At 40.7% G+C, this 16,876-nt stretch overlaps 1 protein-coding gene across 1 annotated transcript in view; it reads right to left on the bottom strand.

The window, feature by feature from the left end:
- Nucleotides 1-16,876, bottom strand: part of AFF2 (AF4/FMR2 family, member 2) — a 257,496-nt gene that overhangs the window by 35,275 nt on the left and 205,345 nt on the right. The window contains exons 9-11 of the mRNA XM_010569133.1: nt 2,057-2,109; nt 1,700-1,862; nt 151-1,170 (exon numbers count right to left, since the gene is read on the bottom strand). Coding sequence (XP_010567435.1) covers nt 151-1,170; nt 1,700-1,862; nt 2,057-2,109 — 1,236 coding nt within the window. The remainder of the gene's footprint in view (nt 1-150; nt 1,171-1,699; nt 1,863-2,056; nt 2,110-16,876) is intronic.

Here is a 16,876-nt window from a genome sequence, read left to right as displayed (position 1 = left end):
TATGTCCTTTGTAAAAACAACAAAGCCTTAGTGTTATGATGCCTCCTTACAGCCCTGCTGCGGGTGCAGTGAGGAATCATTGACTGCAGTCCTGACCTCGAGGATGCACAGAAATTCAGTGTTTTCCTCTGAACGATGAAAATGACTTACCTTGTGTTTCCTTTTGGATTTTGTGGATGGTTTTTCAGCTGCTGGGGTAGGAGACTCTCGAGACGGTCGCCTGTGTTTCACATTTGCCTCTCTCGGTTCGCTTTTCACAGACGTGGTCTCAAAAGGCTCTTGTCCAGGTATCCTAGAGAGTAAACTAAGGTCTATTTTCACCCACAGAGATTTGAGTTCTTCGTATTCTCTCAGTGGGGACAGAAGTTCATTTTGTACGATTGGGATAGGAGAAAAGAGCTGCTCCTCCAAGTCATTGCTGGTCTGGTCAATGGATGTGTTGCTGCCATTGCTAGTTAAACTACTTACGCTGAGGATGTTACTGCCAGAGTCCTTCACTTTGACGCCATTGCCAGACCCAGTGCAAGCTGGCAACACCTTAGCCTGCAAGCTCTCCTCCTGGTCTGTATTTGAGTCAGAAGTAGATGAATCTGTTTCAATGAATTCCCGGGACTTAGGGACAATTTTGCTGGGGCCTCTGTACTTTTTCTTCTCTGAAGTGAGACCTGTGCTAGTTCGTGGTTCTTTCCTTGGAGCGGTCTTCCCAACTGCTGCTTTAGTTCGAACCTTTGGCTGCTCAGGGGGTTCCTGTGTGTCTTTTTCTTTGGGAGTGTTGCTGGTATTATTTGGTTTGGGCCAGTTATACTCTTCTACACTGGAAGTCCTTTCTACCTTTTTGGGTTGCTTTTTCCCAGTAGTCCTTTGTGAAGTGGGCTCATTATGAGCTGGTGACTTCTGCTTGGAGCTTTTTGCCTCTGGGGTTTTCTGGGCAACCCGCGGTTTGGCTTTCTCTCGGATGGGACTAAGGATCGCCCGGTCTTTGGAATCAGTCGGGGGCAGGCTGCTGTTGAGCTTCCCTTTGTTTGGCCCTTCGGCCTGCTGGTTGCTCTGGGCCTGGGAGCTGGGCTCGCTGTGAGGCTCATTTTGATTGTTGATGATGGTCTTGTTGTGGGGGTTCACTTTATTTAGCCATTTATCCAGCTGCCATTTGTTTGTTGAGGGAGGTTCAGGCTGCAGTTTAAAGAACAACAATGAACAAATCTCAGACAGAAGCAATGCTTTTCCCTTTAAATGAGAATGTTTTTAACGTACCCTTTTATTTCAGTCAACTAGTGGTGACTGCTAGTTTTATGGGAGTATTTATGGAGTATTTATGGTTAATTAGGCTTCCTTATCTGGTTTACAATGTGGCCCTGGAGAAATTTAATACAACTAAAAAGTTTAGCTGGTCCCTGAAGACTTAGTTTTGTCATGTTGCCTTTCCTTAGTCCCAGCTGAATACTGTGTCAATAAAATCTTCTCTAGCTACTGGCAAAAATCTAAATATTTCTTTAAAGCAATTCAAATGTAGGCCAGAAGGATTCTTCCAAAAGCTAGAATGAGTATGTGGGTCATACTCATAAAACTGTAAGGGGAGAAAAAAGTTGACAGCATCACACAGCACAGAACTCCAACTTTCCTAACAGGGAGAGGGATTTCACTCTCCTTCACGCTTCCCCCTTCCAAGACCCTACTGGGGAGGAGCCGAGTGTGGCTTTACCTCTGGCGTGGCACTGCGTGACTCCTCATTGCACTCGCTGTCACTGGAGCTGCTCTCGCTGTCGGAGTCGGACTCGGAGCTGCTCTCGGACTCGCTGGAGCTCCCGGAGCCACCGCTGGAATGGGCCAAGCCAGTTGCATGTGCCGCCGGCACCGGCAGGCTGCTGTGGGGAGAAGATCCTCTTGTGTCAGTATGCTGCTTGTCTTTTTTAAAGTGTTGCCTTGAGGGGAGCCACCCAGCGAACCCCGTTCACACCGACTTTCCTCAGTGTCAACTCCCTCTCCTGCAGTACAGACCCAATGAAAGCTCCAGCGGCCATGCCACCGCGTAGCCACCGAAGGAGCCGGTTGGGTTTACGCTTCACGGGACACACTGATAATGGTGTTAATAACATTGCCATCATCATCACCCTCAAATGAGAAACACTTCAGTGTCATAAGCCTGAGCTTATTAGCCCAATGATTGCGAAAACTAACAATCACACTTAAATAATTCATTAATGGAATCATGGTTTCTTCATTTTTTGCCAGTTCATTTATAATTTATGATCAAAGGAAGGACATCAGGCAACAAATATTGGACAGGGCATTTTAAAAATTAATTTTAATGAATACTTTTACACTGTGGCATACAAAACCTACATATTTTTGACAAGTCTCCAGGGACTGCCCAAGAATTTTTTATTTATAACTGTTTTTTTCTCTCATGTTTATGATAATGCAGTGAGAAAATGGCATTCATGCTGAAAATAAGCCGCTCTGTGAAATCTATTTTTCTGCGTGTTCAACTGTCCTCCAAGATGTATTTATTAGCAGTGTACTGGATGTCATTGTTTTTCCTCAGTGTTTATTTCTAAACTGAGAGGTTGGATGACCCCAGTTTTTAGCACTACAGAATTCTGCCAGTCTGAGTCTTTATAAACCCATCTTTAATTTCAACTTTTTTGTCAGGGAGATAACCATAAGGTTTTATGTCTCTTCAGCTGATCTATACAGAGACTTTTTGATGATTGATTTTAAATTTGTGAAGCTGACAAAGCAAAGTGTTTGAAAATTGACACCATTTGCTAGTAGTCCTTTATGGATATTCAATACTTCACCTTAATATATCATACACCGTGTGTGTCCCATATTGAGTGATCCAGAGATGCCTAGAAGTTACAATACAGCTTTGCCTTTGTTTCTGCCATCTGCTTTTCTACTTTCCTCTGACAAGGATTCAAGTAAGCCAGGTACATGACTCCTTCCCCTTTCAAACTGAGATGCTATGTGCATCAAGATGCCCTCTTAAAAAAACACAGTAACCAAGAAACTGGAAGTTGGAAAAGCCAGAAAAAACTGATGTGTGTCCCTGCTCTGCTAGAGTCTTTACAAGTATTGCCATTGGCTTCCGTGACAATAATAGATGATCTTTAATTTTCTTCTTACGCTAAGCTACTTTCTCTCTCCCTCCTTGTTGGTAAACCTATCCCTTACACCACAGTTGGGAACATAACTGTCTCTTTGAGCATTGCAATGGCCCTGCAGTGCCCATTGACAAAACAGCTTGGTGCTTTAGGGTGCATTAATGAAACAAAATTACTCACTTGGGTAATTGCTACAGATCACTAACTTTGTTGCTCATTAAGTGCATATATATTTTTTTTTCTTCTTCTAGAGGTTCTTCACTCAACTGACTCAAGTAGAGCTACTTAAAAAATTTGAACTGGAAGTAACAGGTAAATCAAAACAGATGCTTTAAAAAATATGGGTATTTCCAAATATATTACAGAAACCTAAACATTGCTGAATTAAAAAATGGATCTTACACTTTGTATTCAATGTAATTATTTTTGGAAATCATTTGTGCACTTGTTTTTCTTTCTTTATCCCTCCTTTTCAGTGAAGCTCAAGAAAGTGTAAGGAAATACATTTTTCACTTCTTTTTTACAGTAAACAAGGAAACAGAACAGTGGAGCAAAAGCGAATGTGTTTGCAGGGGAGTTTGCCTTTCAATTCAATCTCTTGTAATTTTGGTCTTATATTTTCTATTTGGAAAACACTAAAAGTAGATGAAAACTGAGTTTTCCTACTTCATTACAATTGTTTCCAAGAAGAAACAAAAAGGAAAAAATAGAAAAAACTTCAAGGATTCCCAAACTGAGAGGGCAAACATGACAATTCCATTCTAAAATACCAAAATGAAACATCAGCCTTGAAAAAAATGTTATTTATGGAATTATCAGAGCAATGAAGTTGTAATTTAGAAATCACTTTTCCCCTAAATCTGTGAGCTTCATCTATTTCACTTCTACTTTCCGTTTTCACCCCCAAATGGAAGTGAACATAGTAATATTCATGTTTCACCCTTGCTGAAAACTCCAGTTCCCACAACCCTAGCAGAGAGCGGGCTGTGAAGACGAAGAGCTGTTTAGCGCTCCGCAGCCTCTCCGAGAGCTCAGGGCAGGACACACGCCTGCCTGCCTGGTCCTGCAGAGAGTTGCGGGGCCCGTGACTGCACCGAGCTGGTGGGGCATCAGCCACGTCCCCTGCAGCCCAGTTCCTGCAGGGAATTAATGCACCTTTGTAGCAGGGCACATAAACCTGCACCAGACTCTTGCAGTGACAAAGCTCCTTGCCTGGGGTGGTTTATGCCCAGGCAACCCGAATAGAGAAGGATGTGTGTGGGGCTGCTCACACATCTGTGTAGATCTGCCTAAGAAAATGCTCTGTTGTCAGTGCTGGCAAGTTTGCTCTCATTAAGATAACTGATTTAAAGAATATCACCTCTTATAATAGATCAAAGAAGGAAAAGCCAGTGTCCCAGCAGCTAAGGCCAGACCTTTCTAGCCTTTAAACACAACCTACGTCTTTTAGCACTCTGGAAGAGAACTGACACTGTAGCTGGGATGCGCTTACACAAAACAACTGGAGTTGTACTGTAGGAGACTGCAACTGTCTGACAAAGAACTCAAAGGGCAAGAATAAAACCATGGAAATAGATGGCAGCTCCAACCTGGCCTTATTTTCTTTCTTTCTGCACACCAGCCTCAGAAAAAGTTATCATATGCCAAACATTACCGAATAACACAGCCCAGCAAGCTTGCGGGAACCAGACAGACTCAAAATAATGTTTTTCATACAAAACACAATGAGGTCATATTTGTCTTTCATCTGGGATAATAAAATTATGCCTTGGCTACATCGGGCGGTTTCATGCTGAAGGCATCATTGCTGATCTACATTTTTAAAGTAGAAGCATTCACTTTTCATCATGTAGTTTGGGTTGAGAGTAACTCTGTTTGTATGCTTTGCAAAACAATCAGATAAGACCCCAAATGCCTTTCCTAGCATCTCACCTTACTAAAGAGAGAGCTCTTGCACATAGCTACACGCACAATCAACTTCTAATAATGCTATTCAGCAGAACAGAAGAAAATATACAGACCTTTCACACACAAATGCATGGAAAAAAAATCTTTGCTTCCAATAAAATGAGTTTCATGGAGAGATTCTGGGTTGTCTTCTGGGTTTTTTCCTTAAATAATATGTAACTTCTAGTTCAAAAGAACAGGTTGGTTTGCAGTCTTCCTAAAGACTTCTTCAGCTTTGAAGTTAAATCATGTTTTAGAAGATGCAGGGATAGATTCTGCAAATGTGCATTCAAGCAGCTGTTATACAAATAAATTGGGCTTCTTCACATAAGTATCAACTACATGAACTGGGGGTTGCCTCTCTTAGAGACTTTCAAAGCAAGCTTTGTTGTGTTGCTAAGATCCAGACAGGGAATGCCAGCCCGGACAAGGTTTAAAATGGATTTAAAGCATTTTATCATCAGACACAAGTCCTCAAAGTGACTAAAGGGGGCAGGAAGCACTGGTATTCCAAACTCTTGAATTTTTATTTCCCAGCAGGAGATGAGCACTCATATTGTTCCTCAGTGTTTGGGTGGACAACATTTTTATTTCATTTGAACTGAAAAAAAATATTAATAAAAACAATGCTGCACAATGGAACACAGTATTGTTTGGGTAAATAACACTTAGAAGAAAGCCAGTTCATTATTATCACTTGAGATTGGAGGCCCCTACTGAGACCAGTGACCCGCTGTGCTGGGATCTGAGTAAATACATGATGAGACACAGTACTTGGGCCAAAGAGCTTGCAATCCAAACACACAAAGCAAACATTAGAGGTATTACAATCATCCTCATACTCAGTGCAGGCCTGTCACATTCTCTAAGTACGAGGCCTCTCTCCAGTTAATGGAAACATCAGTTTCGCCCTCCTTTTGATTTTGTTCTCCCCGTTTTTCAAGCTTTGTGCTCAGCACTTGAGCTGAATCCTGCAGGGCAGTCAGACATGCTCTGCCCTGACCCAGAGCCCTGACCACGGGTGTGCTATCTGGGAGGAAAAATACACACGTGACTCAGCAGCAAGGATCCCCATTGCTCAGGCCAGATGGATCAGCGTCTGCTTACCCCTCCCCAGAGTAGCTTCTCCTGTGCCATGGAGCTGAGGGACACTGGAGTGACACCCATACTGTGGGTGGGAGGAGAACCATGATGATGTCTCTAGTTGCCTGCAGACTGGTAAGCTGGTCTCCTCCCTGCTACCAAACAATGAAGCGGACAGAAGAGACCTGCACATCTGGAAGCAATCTGGAAGGAAGCTCTTCTGCAGCACTTTCACCTATCTCCCTTCTTCTGCTTGTGCAGCACGCGGCACTTCCCTGTCCCTTGCTGCTGGGCAGCATGATTGTGCACAGCCTGAGCACAAAGTATGAGATGAGAAATGGCTTGAAGGAGGGGACAAACACCAGTATCACCAGTACCCACCAGTGGTTTTCAGCACTTGTTGAGCTCAAGCTTAACTACAAAGCAGCTGAGACTTGCAGGTATGTGGCTGCTGATGGCTTCTAGTGAGGAACTGTATCCAGCTCATCACACATCAACCATCTTCCTTTCACTGCAGTTCACTGGTACGGGTGATCTGCCTAAATTTAAATGTCTCCCTGCAGCTTGTCTGTTTTTTAACTCATGGGTTATTTTTCCAAAGCAAATTAAAGCAGACATGGCATTATTATGTGTCTGGATTATTATGTGGCCTAGAGAACTGAAGGCCCAACATGCAGCTTACACTTCTGTTGCTGTTGTTGTCATCATCTAGACTATTATATTATTTTCAACACATCATTTACTCTACTGTTGTAATAAATGATTTTCAAGATTAAACCTGGTAGTTACAACAAAGATAATGTGAAATACCAAGACTCATTAATCTATAATAAGAAAAATAATAAACTTTTTGCCCTGTAAATACATATGTAAAAAAAAGTTGTATAATTCAGACTTCTGCAGTAAAACTCATCAAGGAACAAAAATTCCTCACAAGTCCTTAGCTATCTCTCTAAACTTTTCACCAATTAGATGTAGTCATGTTAATTGCTGTGAAGAGAATTTGGCAAATACATGGTGCCCTCCAACAATAGGTTTATTCATTCCAACCCTTCCTTTTTAGGGTTACGATGAATTAGCCACTTGTTCTACTGCTCTACCCAGAAATCAAAATGTAAACTTTGAGAAAGCAGAGCGCTGCTGGGCAGTGGGAAATTGTAGATGGGAACTGACCAGTGAGTCAACAGCACATCAATGCTGGCAATGTATTTCCACAAGACGCAGCACTCTACAAAGGTTGCTGTACTGCACAGCCCTATATTTAGGGAAAATTTGATCAATGAAATCTGGAAAAGTGACTATAGACTTGACAGATTGGGTGATCTTCCTGTTGAGGCACTGGATTGGGACTTGGATGAATTTTCCTTTGTATCTGAGAAGAAAATACGTCTGTGCATCCGTTCCTGCTGAGTAAAAGAGAGACTATGTTGCCTATCCTTAATCTGGCTTGTCTATTTAAAATGCAAATTCCTCAGAACAAAGACTCTGCACCGGGCACTGAAAAGTGCGCACCCAGCTCTAAGCAAGACTTTTGTGCACTACACCCACACTACAGCATCTACCAGAGTAGATGTAACACTCACTCTTGGGGGGATACTGTTACTCTCCCACTCACTACACTTTATTCTGAGAGAAGAGATAGAGGAACAAACTGGTTTCAGCTTTTCAGAAGCTAGCCCAATCTCTTCTCCAGAGTCTATTTTTCAGAAAAACTGTGAACCTGAGAGGCATTACTAGGATTACTGGGCTCACTGAATTCTGTGTAAATGTTCAAAAAAGGCTGCTTCATTATTCTAGCAGATAATAGTGGAGCAGCACCTAGCAGATTAATATCTAGTGTCAAAATTTAATACCGTAACTGTTCAATAACGAAGTTTTATTTCTCTTCTATTCTTACACCATTATCAGGAAGTAATATTCTCTTCTAATTTGAAAGGGAGCTGCCATTTTTTTATAATTAATTGTTCACATCTATATCTTCAAACTTATATATGACTGCCATTAGATTGCTTTTTAAAGAAAAGGATTGCTCTGAATTATTTGTTCACTGCCTTTCCATTGGTTAGTATTAAATTATTTACCATCAGGCTGGTAGGATTCAAATCCAAACTTTCAAAGATTGGGTTGACACAGGAACTGAAAACCTGTATCAAGCCCTTTTAAAATATTAATCAGCATCCAGGTCAATGAAATGAAATAAGGTGTGGAAATTGTTACTTCAGCTGACATTAGCACGCATAGTAAGACATCACTTCTGATGGCTCTCTCATGTCAAAACACATGGAGAGGGAAAACCTCTCTAATATGTTATTCAGGATGTGGCAGCTGATCTGCCTGTATCAAACCTGAACACTGTAATGCAAATAGGAGTTCTGATTTATTTTGAGGGGGAGGGTAATTTACAAGATGTTGTATGTAAAAAGCCACATTCTCATTTTACTGTGTTCAAAAGTAACTGTTTTAATCAAAGACTGTTTATAACAAGGTTGATAGAGTTACTGAAACAGATTTTTTTCATATACATATAACCCTTTTATACTTCCAGCTTTAAAGACCATAAAAAAGGATAGTAAAGATGAAAGAAATAAAAAGAATGACAGAGCTAACTCCTATGAGCCACAATCTATGTCAAAGCAGAACTAAAGTGATTGACAGCTTGCATTAGTAATGAATAGAGTGGGGAAAAGCTGCCAAGAATCCGTAACAAGGTCAAAGCCTTCCAATAAAGAATTACATTAGCCACAAATCCTAGGTGGAACTGTGTATATACATCTGCAATGTGACTTTAACCATGGTACTGTTTCTACTGCCCTATTCTGACCCTTTTCTGGCTTTTATTCCTGGGCTACAGTAAATTCTGAGTCTTTACCACACCTGCAATAAAGAACAGGTGTAACATATCAAACTGCCTGTGAAATTATAAAAAACAAAAAGAAGAGGAGGAATTTTAATGGCACATCCCTAACGGTGCACATAAAAAACTTTCTGAACTATTGGTATGGTAATTGCTCTCCTTCCAATTTCACAGCACTCTTATACACACTTGACGTGGAAGAGAAGGGGATTTTGCATATTAAAAGCAATACTGTATCCATGATTTGTGCATGCATCACCCTGCTCACCTCAGAGTTTGGAAACAATTTTGTGAGCATGATATTATTCAGGGAATGCAATGTATGTAGACTTTTTGATGTACAGTATTTTAGTGAATGGATTCAAGTGTCAGAGAGCATTATTTGTACTATGCCTTGATGTGCTACTGTTTGTCTGGCATCTAGAAGAACAAGAATACTATCTCTTACTGTGAGACTCCAAAGGGCCTCATTTGATGTAAAAGGAACCATTTTATTATATCAATATTGCCCCACTGAATCAAGCTAGATATGAGTATTGATACAGAGAAATTTATTTATTTGCCACAAAGGAGATCTTGGAATACTGCATCTTTCAATATACTTTGTGAATCTTCTGTGAAAGTTTAGAAGTACATATCCATCCCTCTACTGTTTACTATTTTAAATTAACATAAACTGTTTTTTAATGAGTCACTTATTTGCACTTTGATTTTACTTATTTCAGCAGAAAGTCCAAATGTGATCATGATAAAAAACATCCAAAGTGAACCTCTAAAAGCAAAGTGTCGGCTTTTTTGTCATACATGTACAGCAGAAACTTGGACACATAACATTGTAAATGAACTACCCTGCTCGTTCTAACACAGTTCTACTTCAGTTCTAACTGAAAACAGAATCCAGCTTACAGAGCCCAATGGGAAGAGAACTGGGAGCTATGGGACCAAAACACACTGATGCAGATGGATCCCTATGACACCTCCAAATCCTCAACATTTCCAGTCTCATCTGCTATCTGAGGAAAGCTAATTTTACTATACTGAGCAACGAAGCAGTCAGAAAACATGAGAAAGTAGGATTTCTTTTTCCTTCCCTGTATAAGACAACACCTCTGAGCTTGAGAAGGTGCCAAAAGGCATATCCTGATTTTCCAGAGCTTTACAGCACACACGCAGTCATTCACACCTGTGCGCTATGTACAAGTGGCACAACGTCAGCTCAGGAAACTGTCTGAGGATTTACTCTCCAGGGGAATCCCTTGGGAGCAGATCTGCAGCATAACCACTTCCAGACCAGAGCAAAGAGCATGAACCAGGAACACGAGTCTCTGCAAGCCAGAGAAGGGAAAACAGCCTGTTGCAGTCTGTTAAAGCCAGCCCTGTTTAGAAAAGGGCCAAGATTGCTCCAACTGTGGCTACTGTCAGGAGCATGACAAGTAAAACAAGCAATCCAGAAAAGGGCAGAGATAAAAACTGAGTACAATCAGAACAAATTGGGTAATATTTTACTAAATGAGCTTCAGCTGCTCACCAACTGGTAGCAATCTCCATGCATTATACACTGTACAAAGCATGAAACAGCAGGATTGGTGCTAGAGGCATGGCATGGCTCTTAGGCATGTACTCAAACAATTAAGGCACAAATAATCCACCTCTATGGAGATGACTACTGCACCTTTGAAAGACAGACAACCCTGTGGTTATAGCACTGGTCTGACACTAGCAAACTGGTTCGATTCCTGTGTCTCTCTGGGATTTAATGGGCCAAATAATTCAATTGCTGGCGCTTCTTTCCTGTTCTTAATACAGATAGCATTGTGAGACTCGAAGCATATTTACATTCATCAGATTTAAGTTGTTGGATAACAGGGGCCACAGAAGTACACAGACACTAATGAAAACGACAAGCAGACACTTAGTTTCACTGCTACTGTCATAATAGTAAAAAGGAATCATCATTATTAATAATGGGCAATTACTCTGAAATAGTTTTTAAAGAAGTATTCCTAAAGGCACATGATGAATTTATGGCACATCACCAGAGCCCTTCATGGATATAAAGATGTACTTCAGCACACATGACTTGTTTTTTGAAAAAGGAGAAACCTGTCTAGTAAAATATTAATAAAGTTGAATGCTATAACGTGTCTTCCTTACAATTTATTTTAAAATGGGGCAAAAAACACCACTTGGAGTGAAAACCTAAACCTTCTCTATATTTCTGTCTAATGTGAGCTCCTTTTAATGCTGTTGATTTTTGTCAGTTACATAATACACTGCTTTATAGATTACAAAAAAGGGTATTAAATCTATTTAGGATTAAATATCATCTTGAAAGATCTTATGTTAAGAACAGAGCTAAATCTTTAAGCAGCATCCACCCTTAATTATGACATACATAGGTATTAAGGAAAAAAAGGTGCTTCTTTGAGTGATAAATGGACCTGAAGATCCTTCACAACATTCACTGTAAATCACAAAAGGCCATTAATAAACAGTCAAAAAAAATGACAGTTACTACAAGTATCTGCTCTCATACTTTGCTTAATACTATCAGTGTCATGTTTAAATCTGACATCTTAAATCTTTGACATGAAAACCCTTTAAGTCAAAAGGCTCAGCTATTTTAAACAGAATTTTCTATGCTTGTTATTTTGAATGACAGCAAAAGGAAACAGAGAATCTTTAATTCTTTAACCTTATCTGGCTGAAAATCTTGCCTTTCAGCCTTCTTCATCAACACCAAAATAAAGGAAAGATCCTGTTAGCTTCCACACCTGCTTGCGGGGATCTTGTGGGCAAACAGAATTGCCATGTCTTCCAGAGAGAGCTGGTGGTGCTCAGCACCTTCAGGATGGAGCTCTGTGGGTCAAGTCAAAACACTGCAAATAGAAGGATTGCACTGCCTCTGTGCATGCTGAGGACAAGTTTGGAGCCAGCTTTGATTTAAATGGGAAAGACTAGTTGGGATCACCAGAAGTAACAGCTGCAACACTGGATGCCCTCCTGAAGTGTTCCTTCGGTACTTTATCCCCTCTGTCACACCGCCTGCTTTCTTAACCTAGGCTGAGAGAAACTGGGATGCCTGGCAGAGGCAGTTAAAATCTGACCTGGAAAGGACTGTAGACAAACACTGTATTCCCCAAGAGGGGTTCAGGAAAAGAGAAGTGGAGTGACCATAATCCTGAGTATAAAGTGGGTTTTGTCAATGGGTTGCTGAAAAAAGCGACATTTTTTCAATTTTTTCAATATGGACAAAACAATTTAGATCTTTAGGATTAGTTAAACGATTTCTTCTTAAAAACCTTCCAGCTAAGAAGCTTTCATTCTGGACACTTATGTTCCTGAGTTACAAGAAATGGGTTTTTCAACATTACCACCATCCATTTTTTCCTCAGACTGATGAAGGGTTATTGTATCAGCAATGATTTGTTGAAGGTCTGCCAACAAGAAAAGGTCAGGAAGACCCAAACCCCTCATGGATACAGAGTAAATAGGCAAAGTTCGATCTCCCTTGAACTTTTTATTGTTTTCAACTTGATAATCATTCCTTTAGTAAGGTGCAAATGCATTCTTCGCACATCTGCCCAGACAGCCTCAATCTCCTAATGCTCTAGTGTGGCATGGTGGTTGCCTGTTACATGAGACCTGAAGCTCTCTTGCTCATTAATGACAAAAATCAGTAGCGAGATGTCACTCCACTAGCAGGGAAGTAGGGAAGTATTGACTTATTTTCTCCATTAGAATTAAAAAAAACCCCCACCCTAATTTTGCCTGCAGTATTTGGGCTATCAGGGACAATAAAGCTAAATTGAACAAAGGACAGGGCTCAAAAGTCAGCCCCTACAGTAGAAGGGAGCACAAATGTTCAAAGAGGCTGAGTGGGCCCAACTGCTCCAACGTGAACACCACCAGTGCTTGCATCCCCTGCAAACGCGCAAGGAGAGACAGAGACACTGTGGCCCAGACCTAAAATGCTCAGGCTGAATTTCAGATCAGTACTAAGCTGGATCTGCTCAGCAGTAGCACTGCTTGGCTGATCTCTCTCTCTTTTTTTTGCAGAGCAAAACCTACAAGGCCAGTCTGTAAGTTCAGACGATGCCTTCAAAACCCCGGAACAATTTAGCATCTAGTCAATGCTTTGTTTCCTCCTTTGTTTTTTAAACGAAACAACATCCCTAAATGTTCCTATAAGTGAATTGTGCAGAGGCTGCTGAGAGAAAACGTAGCGTGGCAGCATGTTCCTCCCACCACACTCAAGTCAGGCTGGATTCCTGCACCAACAGACTGTCAATGGGAGTTTGACATGGGCAGAGTTCTGAAGCTGAAAGCTGTACTTGCTAGTTTTGAAGTGGAGAGGCTGTTATTTTTGAATCTGAATTCATAAAACATCACTTATCGTCTAGGTTACAGATGGACTCAGGATCCCACACTTGGCTCCAGAGTTTGGATAACTCACACTGCATATCTGGGGTTTGGGTTCAAGCCCATCTTGAATATAAATTTAGAATGAAAGAAATACATGCAAATACCAGGCATATTATAAGACACTGCCAGCTGTTTTCTTCCACTTACAAGACCGTCTCTGAGAAAGCAATGTGTTTTTTTAAGTATATGGTGGAATATGGGAGTGATGACAAGGCGGTATCCCTGAGTTCAATGTGAACCTGACCTCATTCTCAAGTTGACGATGTCTCTTGTTCCTGACACATGCCTTCCTAGGCCTCTCAGGCTACATTCTTTATTAAGTTTGTTGAGAAATGGAACAGTGTGCTCACAACCTTTTTTTGGATCTCTCCTTGAAAAATATCTGTGTTCTATCTGTGCTTAAATGACAGCCTGCTGCTCGTTTTCCAAGAAAATCCATGCCAAAAGTCCGGATAACATTTAACTCACAGGCTGGTATACACAGAGCTGGCCTTGCGGGTCATGTTCCCAACTGAGTAATGGACTCACTATATTATCCCTGGCAAGTCTCGCAGGTTGGAATTTTCAAACAAAAGCAAACAAAATCAACTTTTGTTTTGTGATTTGATTATTTTTTAATGCTACAGCTTATTCATTTTGGTTTATTAATTTGTTGGTCCAATGGTTTTTATGTGCTGCAATTCAGAATAGGTCTCTCTCTAGTATCATGTTTTATATAGATATGGGAAATGAAATGTAAGTCTGATACAATTACGGTTGTATGCCATGCAAGACAATACTGTAAACACGACGACAGCCTGAAAAGCTGCTTAGCAAAATGATCTTAATATACAAGGCAGTGTGAAAATGTAAAAAAGAATCTATAATGACAACAAAGATTAGCCATTTGCTCTCTAACCTTATTTACAGAAGCAATCAGAGGTATTCAGGTCGAGTTAATGACCCTGTCTCCAATTAATTCAATTGTCTACAAACAACACTGATGCAGTGGTTGTCTCAGAGTCTGCCACATAGTCTCTGAGGGAATACATAAGACTCCATTAAAAGTGACAATAATAATGCATTTATTACTGAAACACTATTGTATTATAAATAAATTCCTGATGTTAAATGATGCTCCGCGCTTTAACAGAAATTCAATTACTGAAATAATAAAAAAGACGGTGTATTTGCCAAGTGCTTGGACTATAATTTGGCTGCTTAGTTACCAGCAGTTGGCTGTTTTGCAATTTCTTGTTCATAGACTATTTCTTTTGAATAAATGCCAGACTTTTTCATACAAATTTCATGAACAAGTTGCAAAATGAAATTTTGAGCTTTTGAATCCAATTATGAAAGACATAACTAAATCTATTATTGAAAAAATATTCTTGAAAGCCCTTCTTGCTGTTGTTCGGCTCTGTGTGGTAATTGAGGTAAGCACAGGTGCTGTTCATTATGGGCCATTGTGCACCATCTGAATTCTGGGAACTGAGGAATTCAGACGGTTTCAACTCTGTTTGTGTGAATAACAAACAGGCGTGATTCGGAGGTTGTTTGTACAAGCTTGCACATCGCTCTTCTGGGACTCCTAAGACACCTGCTTACCCTTTTGAAGCCAAAACAGTATCATTTATGTTCTGGCTATTCTTCCTACAATGATTTTTGCAGAAGCAACATATTTCCCCACCCCTCTTCCCTCAGGCTGCTATCAATGGTGGAAGTAGGAACAAAAGAAAACAAGGGTAAAACAATCATCTAGTGGGGACAAGAAGCCTCAGAGAAGCTCTTTGTGGCTTGATGAGATTCAGGCAAGGAAAACCTTGTGAGAAAAGAAGGAGCTGCTTCTCATACTTACCATCATTAACCCTCTCAACCAGTTTCCTGTGGTAGGCTGTTAAGCATACAACATAATTTATTTTTTTCTCCTAGCACCAGTCTGTCTTCTCTCTTTGGGGCTTGGCCATGTATTTATCTTGCTAATGCCTCACCCGTTGTCTCCAGATGTTTTACATGGAAGACATGAAGAGATGCATGCACCTTGCATCCTGCTATGCGAGTGCAAATGAAAAACTGCTGACAGTCTTCTTATTGGATCCCATAGGTGCCTGCAGCCATATGGCAGATCGTACGTGGGTCTTGGCTCTTCCAGGGATCACAGACTCTCACCTCTGCATATTTCAAAACGTGCTGTCTCGACTATATATTTCTGCTGACAGTGATTATTTACTTTGCACTTTTATTTGTTGATGTATTGCTAGTACTTATCAGCAGAGATGTTATCAAAACATCTGGGGATGGAGTGCGTATGTGGAGAGCAGCAGCCAGGCAGCCCAAAGGAAGGAAACATGGAGGGGAAGTTCTTGCAGTCTCAGTGTTTAACTGAAAGATACTTTTTTTTTTTTCTGACACTGATTGCAGTGCAACTAAAACTGCCACAGTTCAGATACTTCTGGGAATATATTGAGCTGATGGGAGATGCTATCAGACAACACTTTGCAGAAGTCAGCAGGCACAAGAACTCCTTGAGCAGGTAGAAGATTCAGATAAAATTCAACATCTGCAATATGACTTTTCAAAACTTGCAGCAACCAAAGTTAGATGACTTAGTCTTTGAATTAACCCTTGTCAAAAGCCATGGGCAATTACAACAGCAAACCTTAGTGCCACCTGAAAGTCAAGACTCAGGAAGAGGAAATAATCCCATACAATGAACCAACAATTAAAGAAAGGCAACCACTTCCCTGAACCTCAGGAAAAACAGGCCTACAAGAAAGAAGGCTTGGGATTTCAGCGAGCTGCAGGGCTGAGGGTTTTATTACATTAGAAACTGGCTGGCAACACTGGAGAAGACCGTATTTACATAAGATAAGCCTACAGACTTCTAAAGGGGGTTGAGCTGGCAGTGAGGGACAAAGTGGCATCCTATTCACAGGGTTTGACTTCAGTGACGAATGGCGGTATCCTTCTTCAGCCAGGGAACCAGAACAAATCTAAGCAGAAGTGGGTATTTCCTTCCAGGTGTGGGACCAACTAGCCACACATTCGAAAAGGAGAAGGAAAAGGAAAAAAGTAAAATAGTGGAGGAGAAGGTGAAGGAAGCTAAGAGCACTCATCAGTCCAAAAACACTTTAAGAACTTAAGGTGAAGGCAATATTATCATAGCAGATTACACATTGAATGAAGTTCAACAGGAAAACAACATACGAAAGGATGAGAAACTAAAGGAGTTTTGTTGGGGAAGGTGGAGACCAAAATTACGCCCAGGCTTTCAAGCTCCAAGTCTAACATGGAGCTGAACTCCAAGAGCAACCACAAAACTACAGAGTTTGTATACAGGTACTGTTTTTCACTGGGAGTGTGCCATGTTTTAATACACTGGTGTCAATTATTTGGGCTTTAGGCTTTCTTAGTGGTGACCATAAATGAGGCTTAGTTATATTCTGCAACTTGTAAGCAAACAGTAAACTAAATTCCTGGAAAA

This window comes from Haliaeetus leucocephalus, unplaced genomic scaffold (genome assembly GCF_000737465.1).
Source record: "Haliaeetus leucocephalus isolate CR32 unplaced genomic scaffold, Haliaeetus_leucocephalus-4.0 Scaffold262, whole genome shotgun sequence".
Lineage (NCBI taxonomy): Eukaryota > Metazoa > Chordata > Aves > Accipitriformes > Accipitridae > Haliaeetus > Haliaeetus leucocephalus.
The sequence above is the reverse complement of the archived record's forward strand: the minus strand, read 5'-3'. Positions and strand labels throughout refer to the sequence as shown.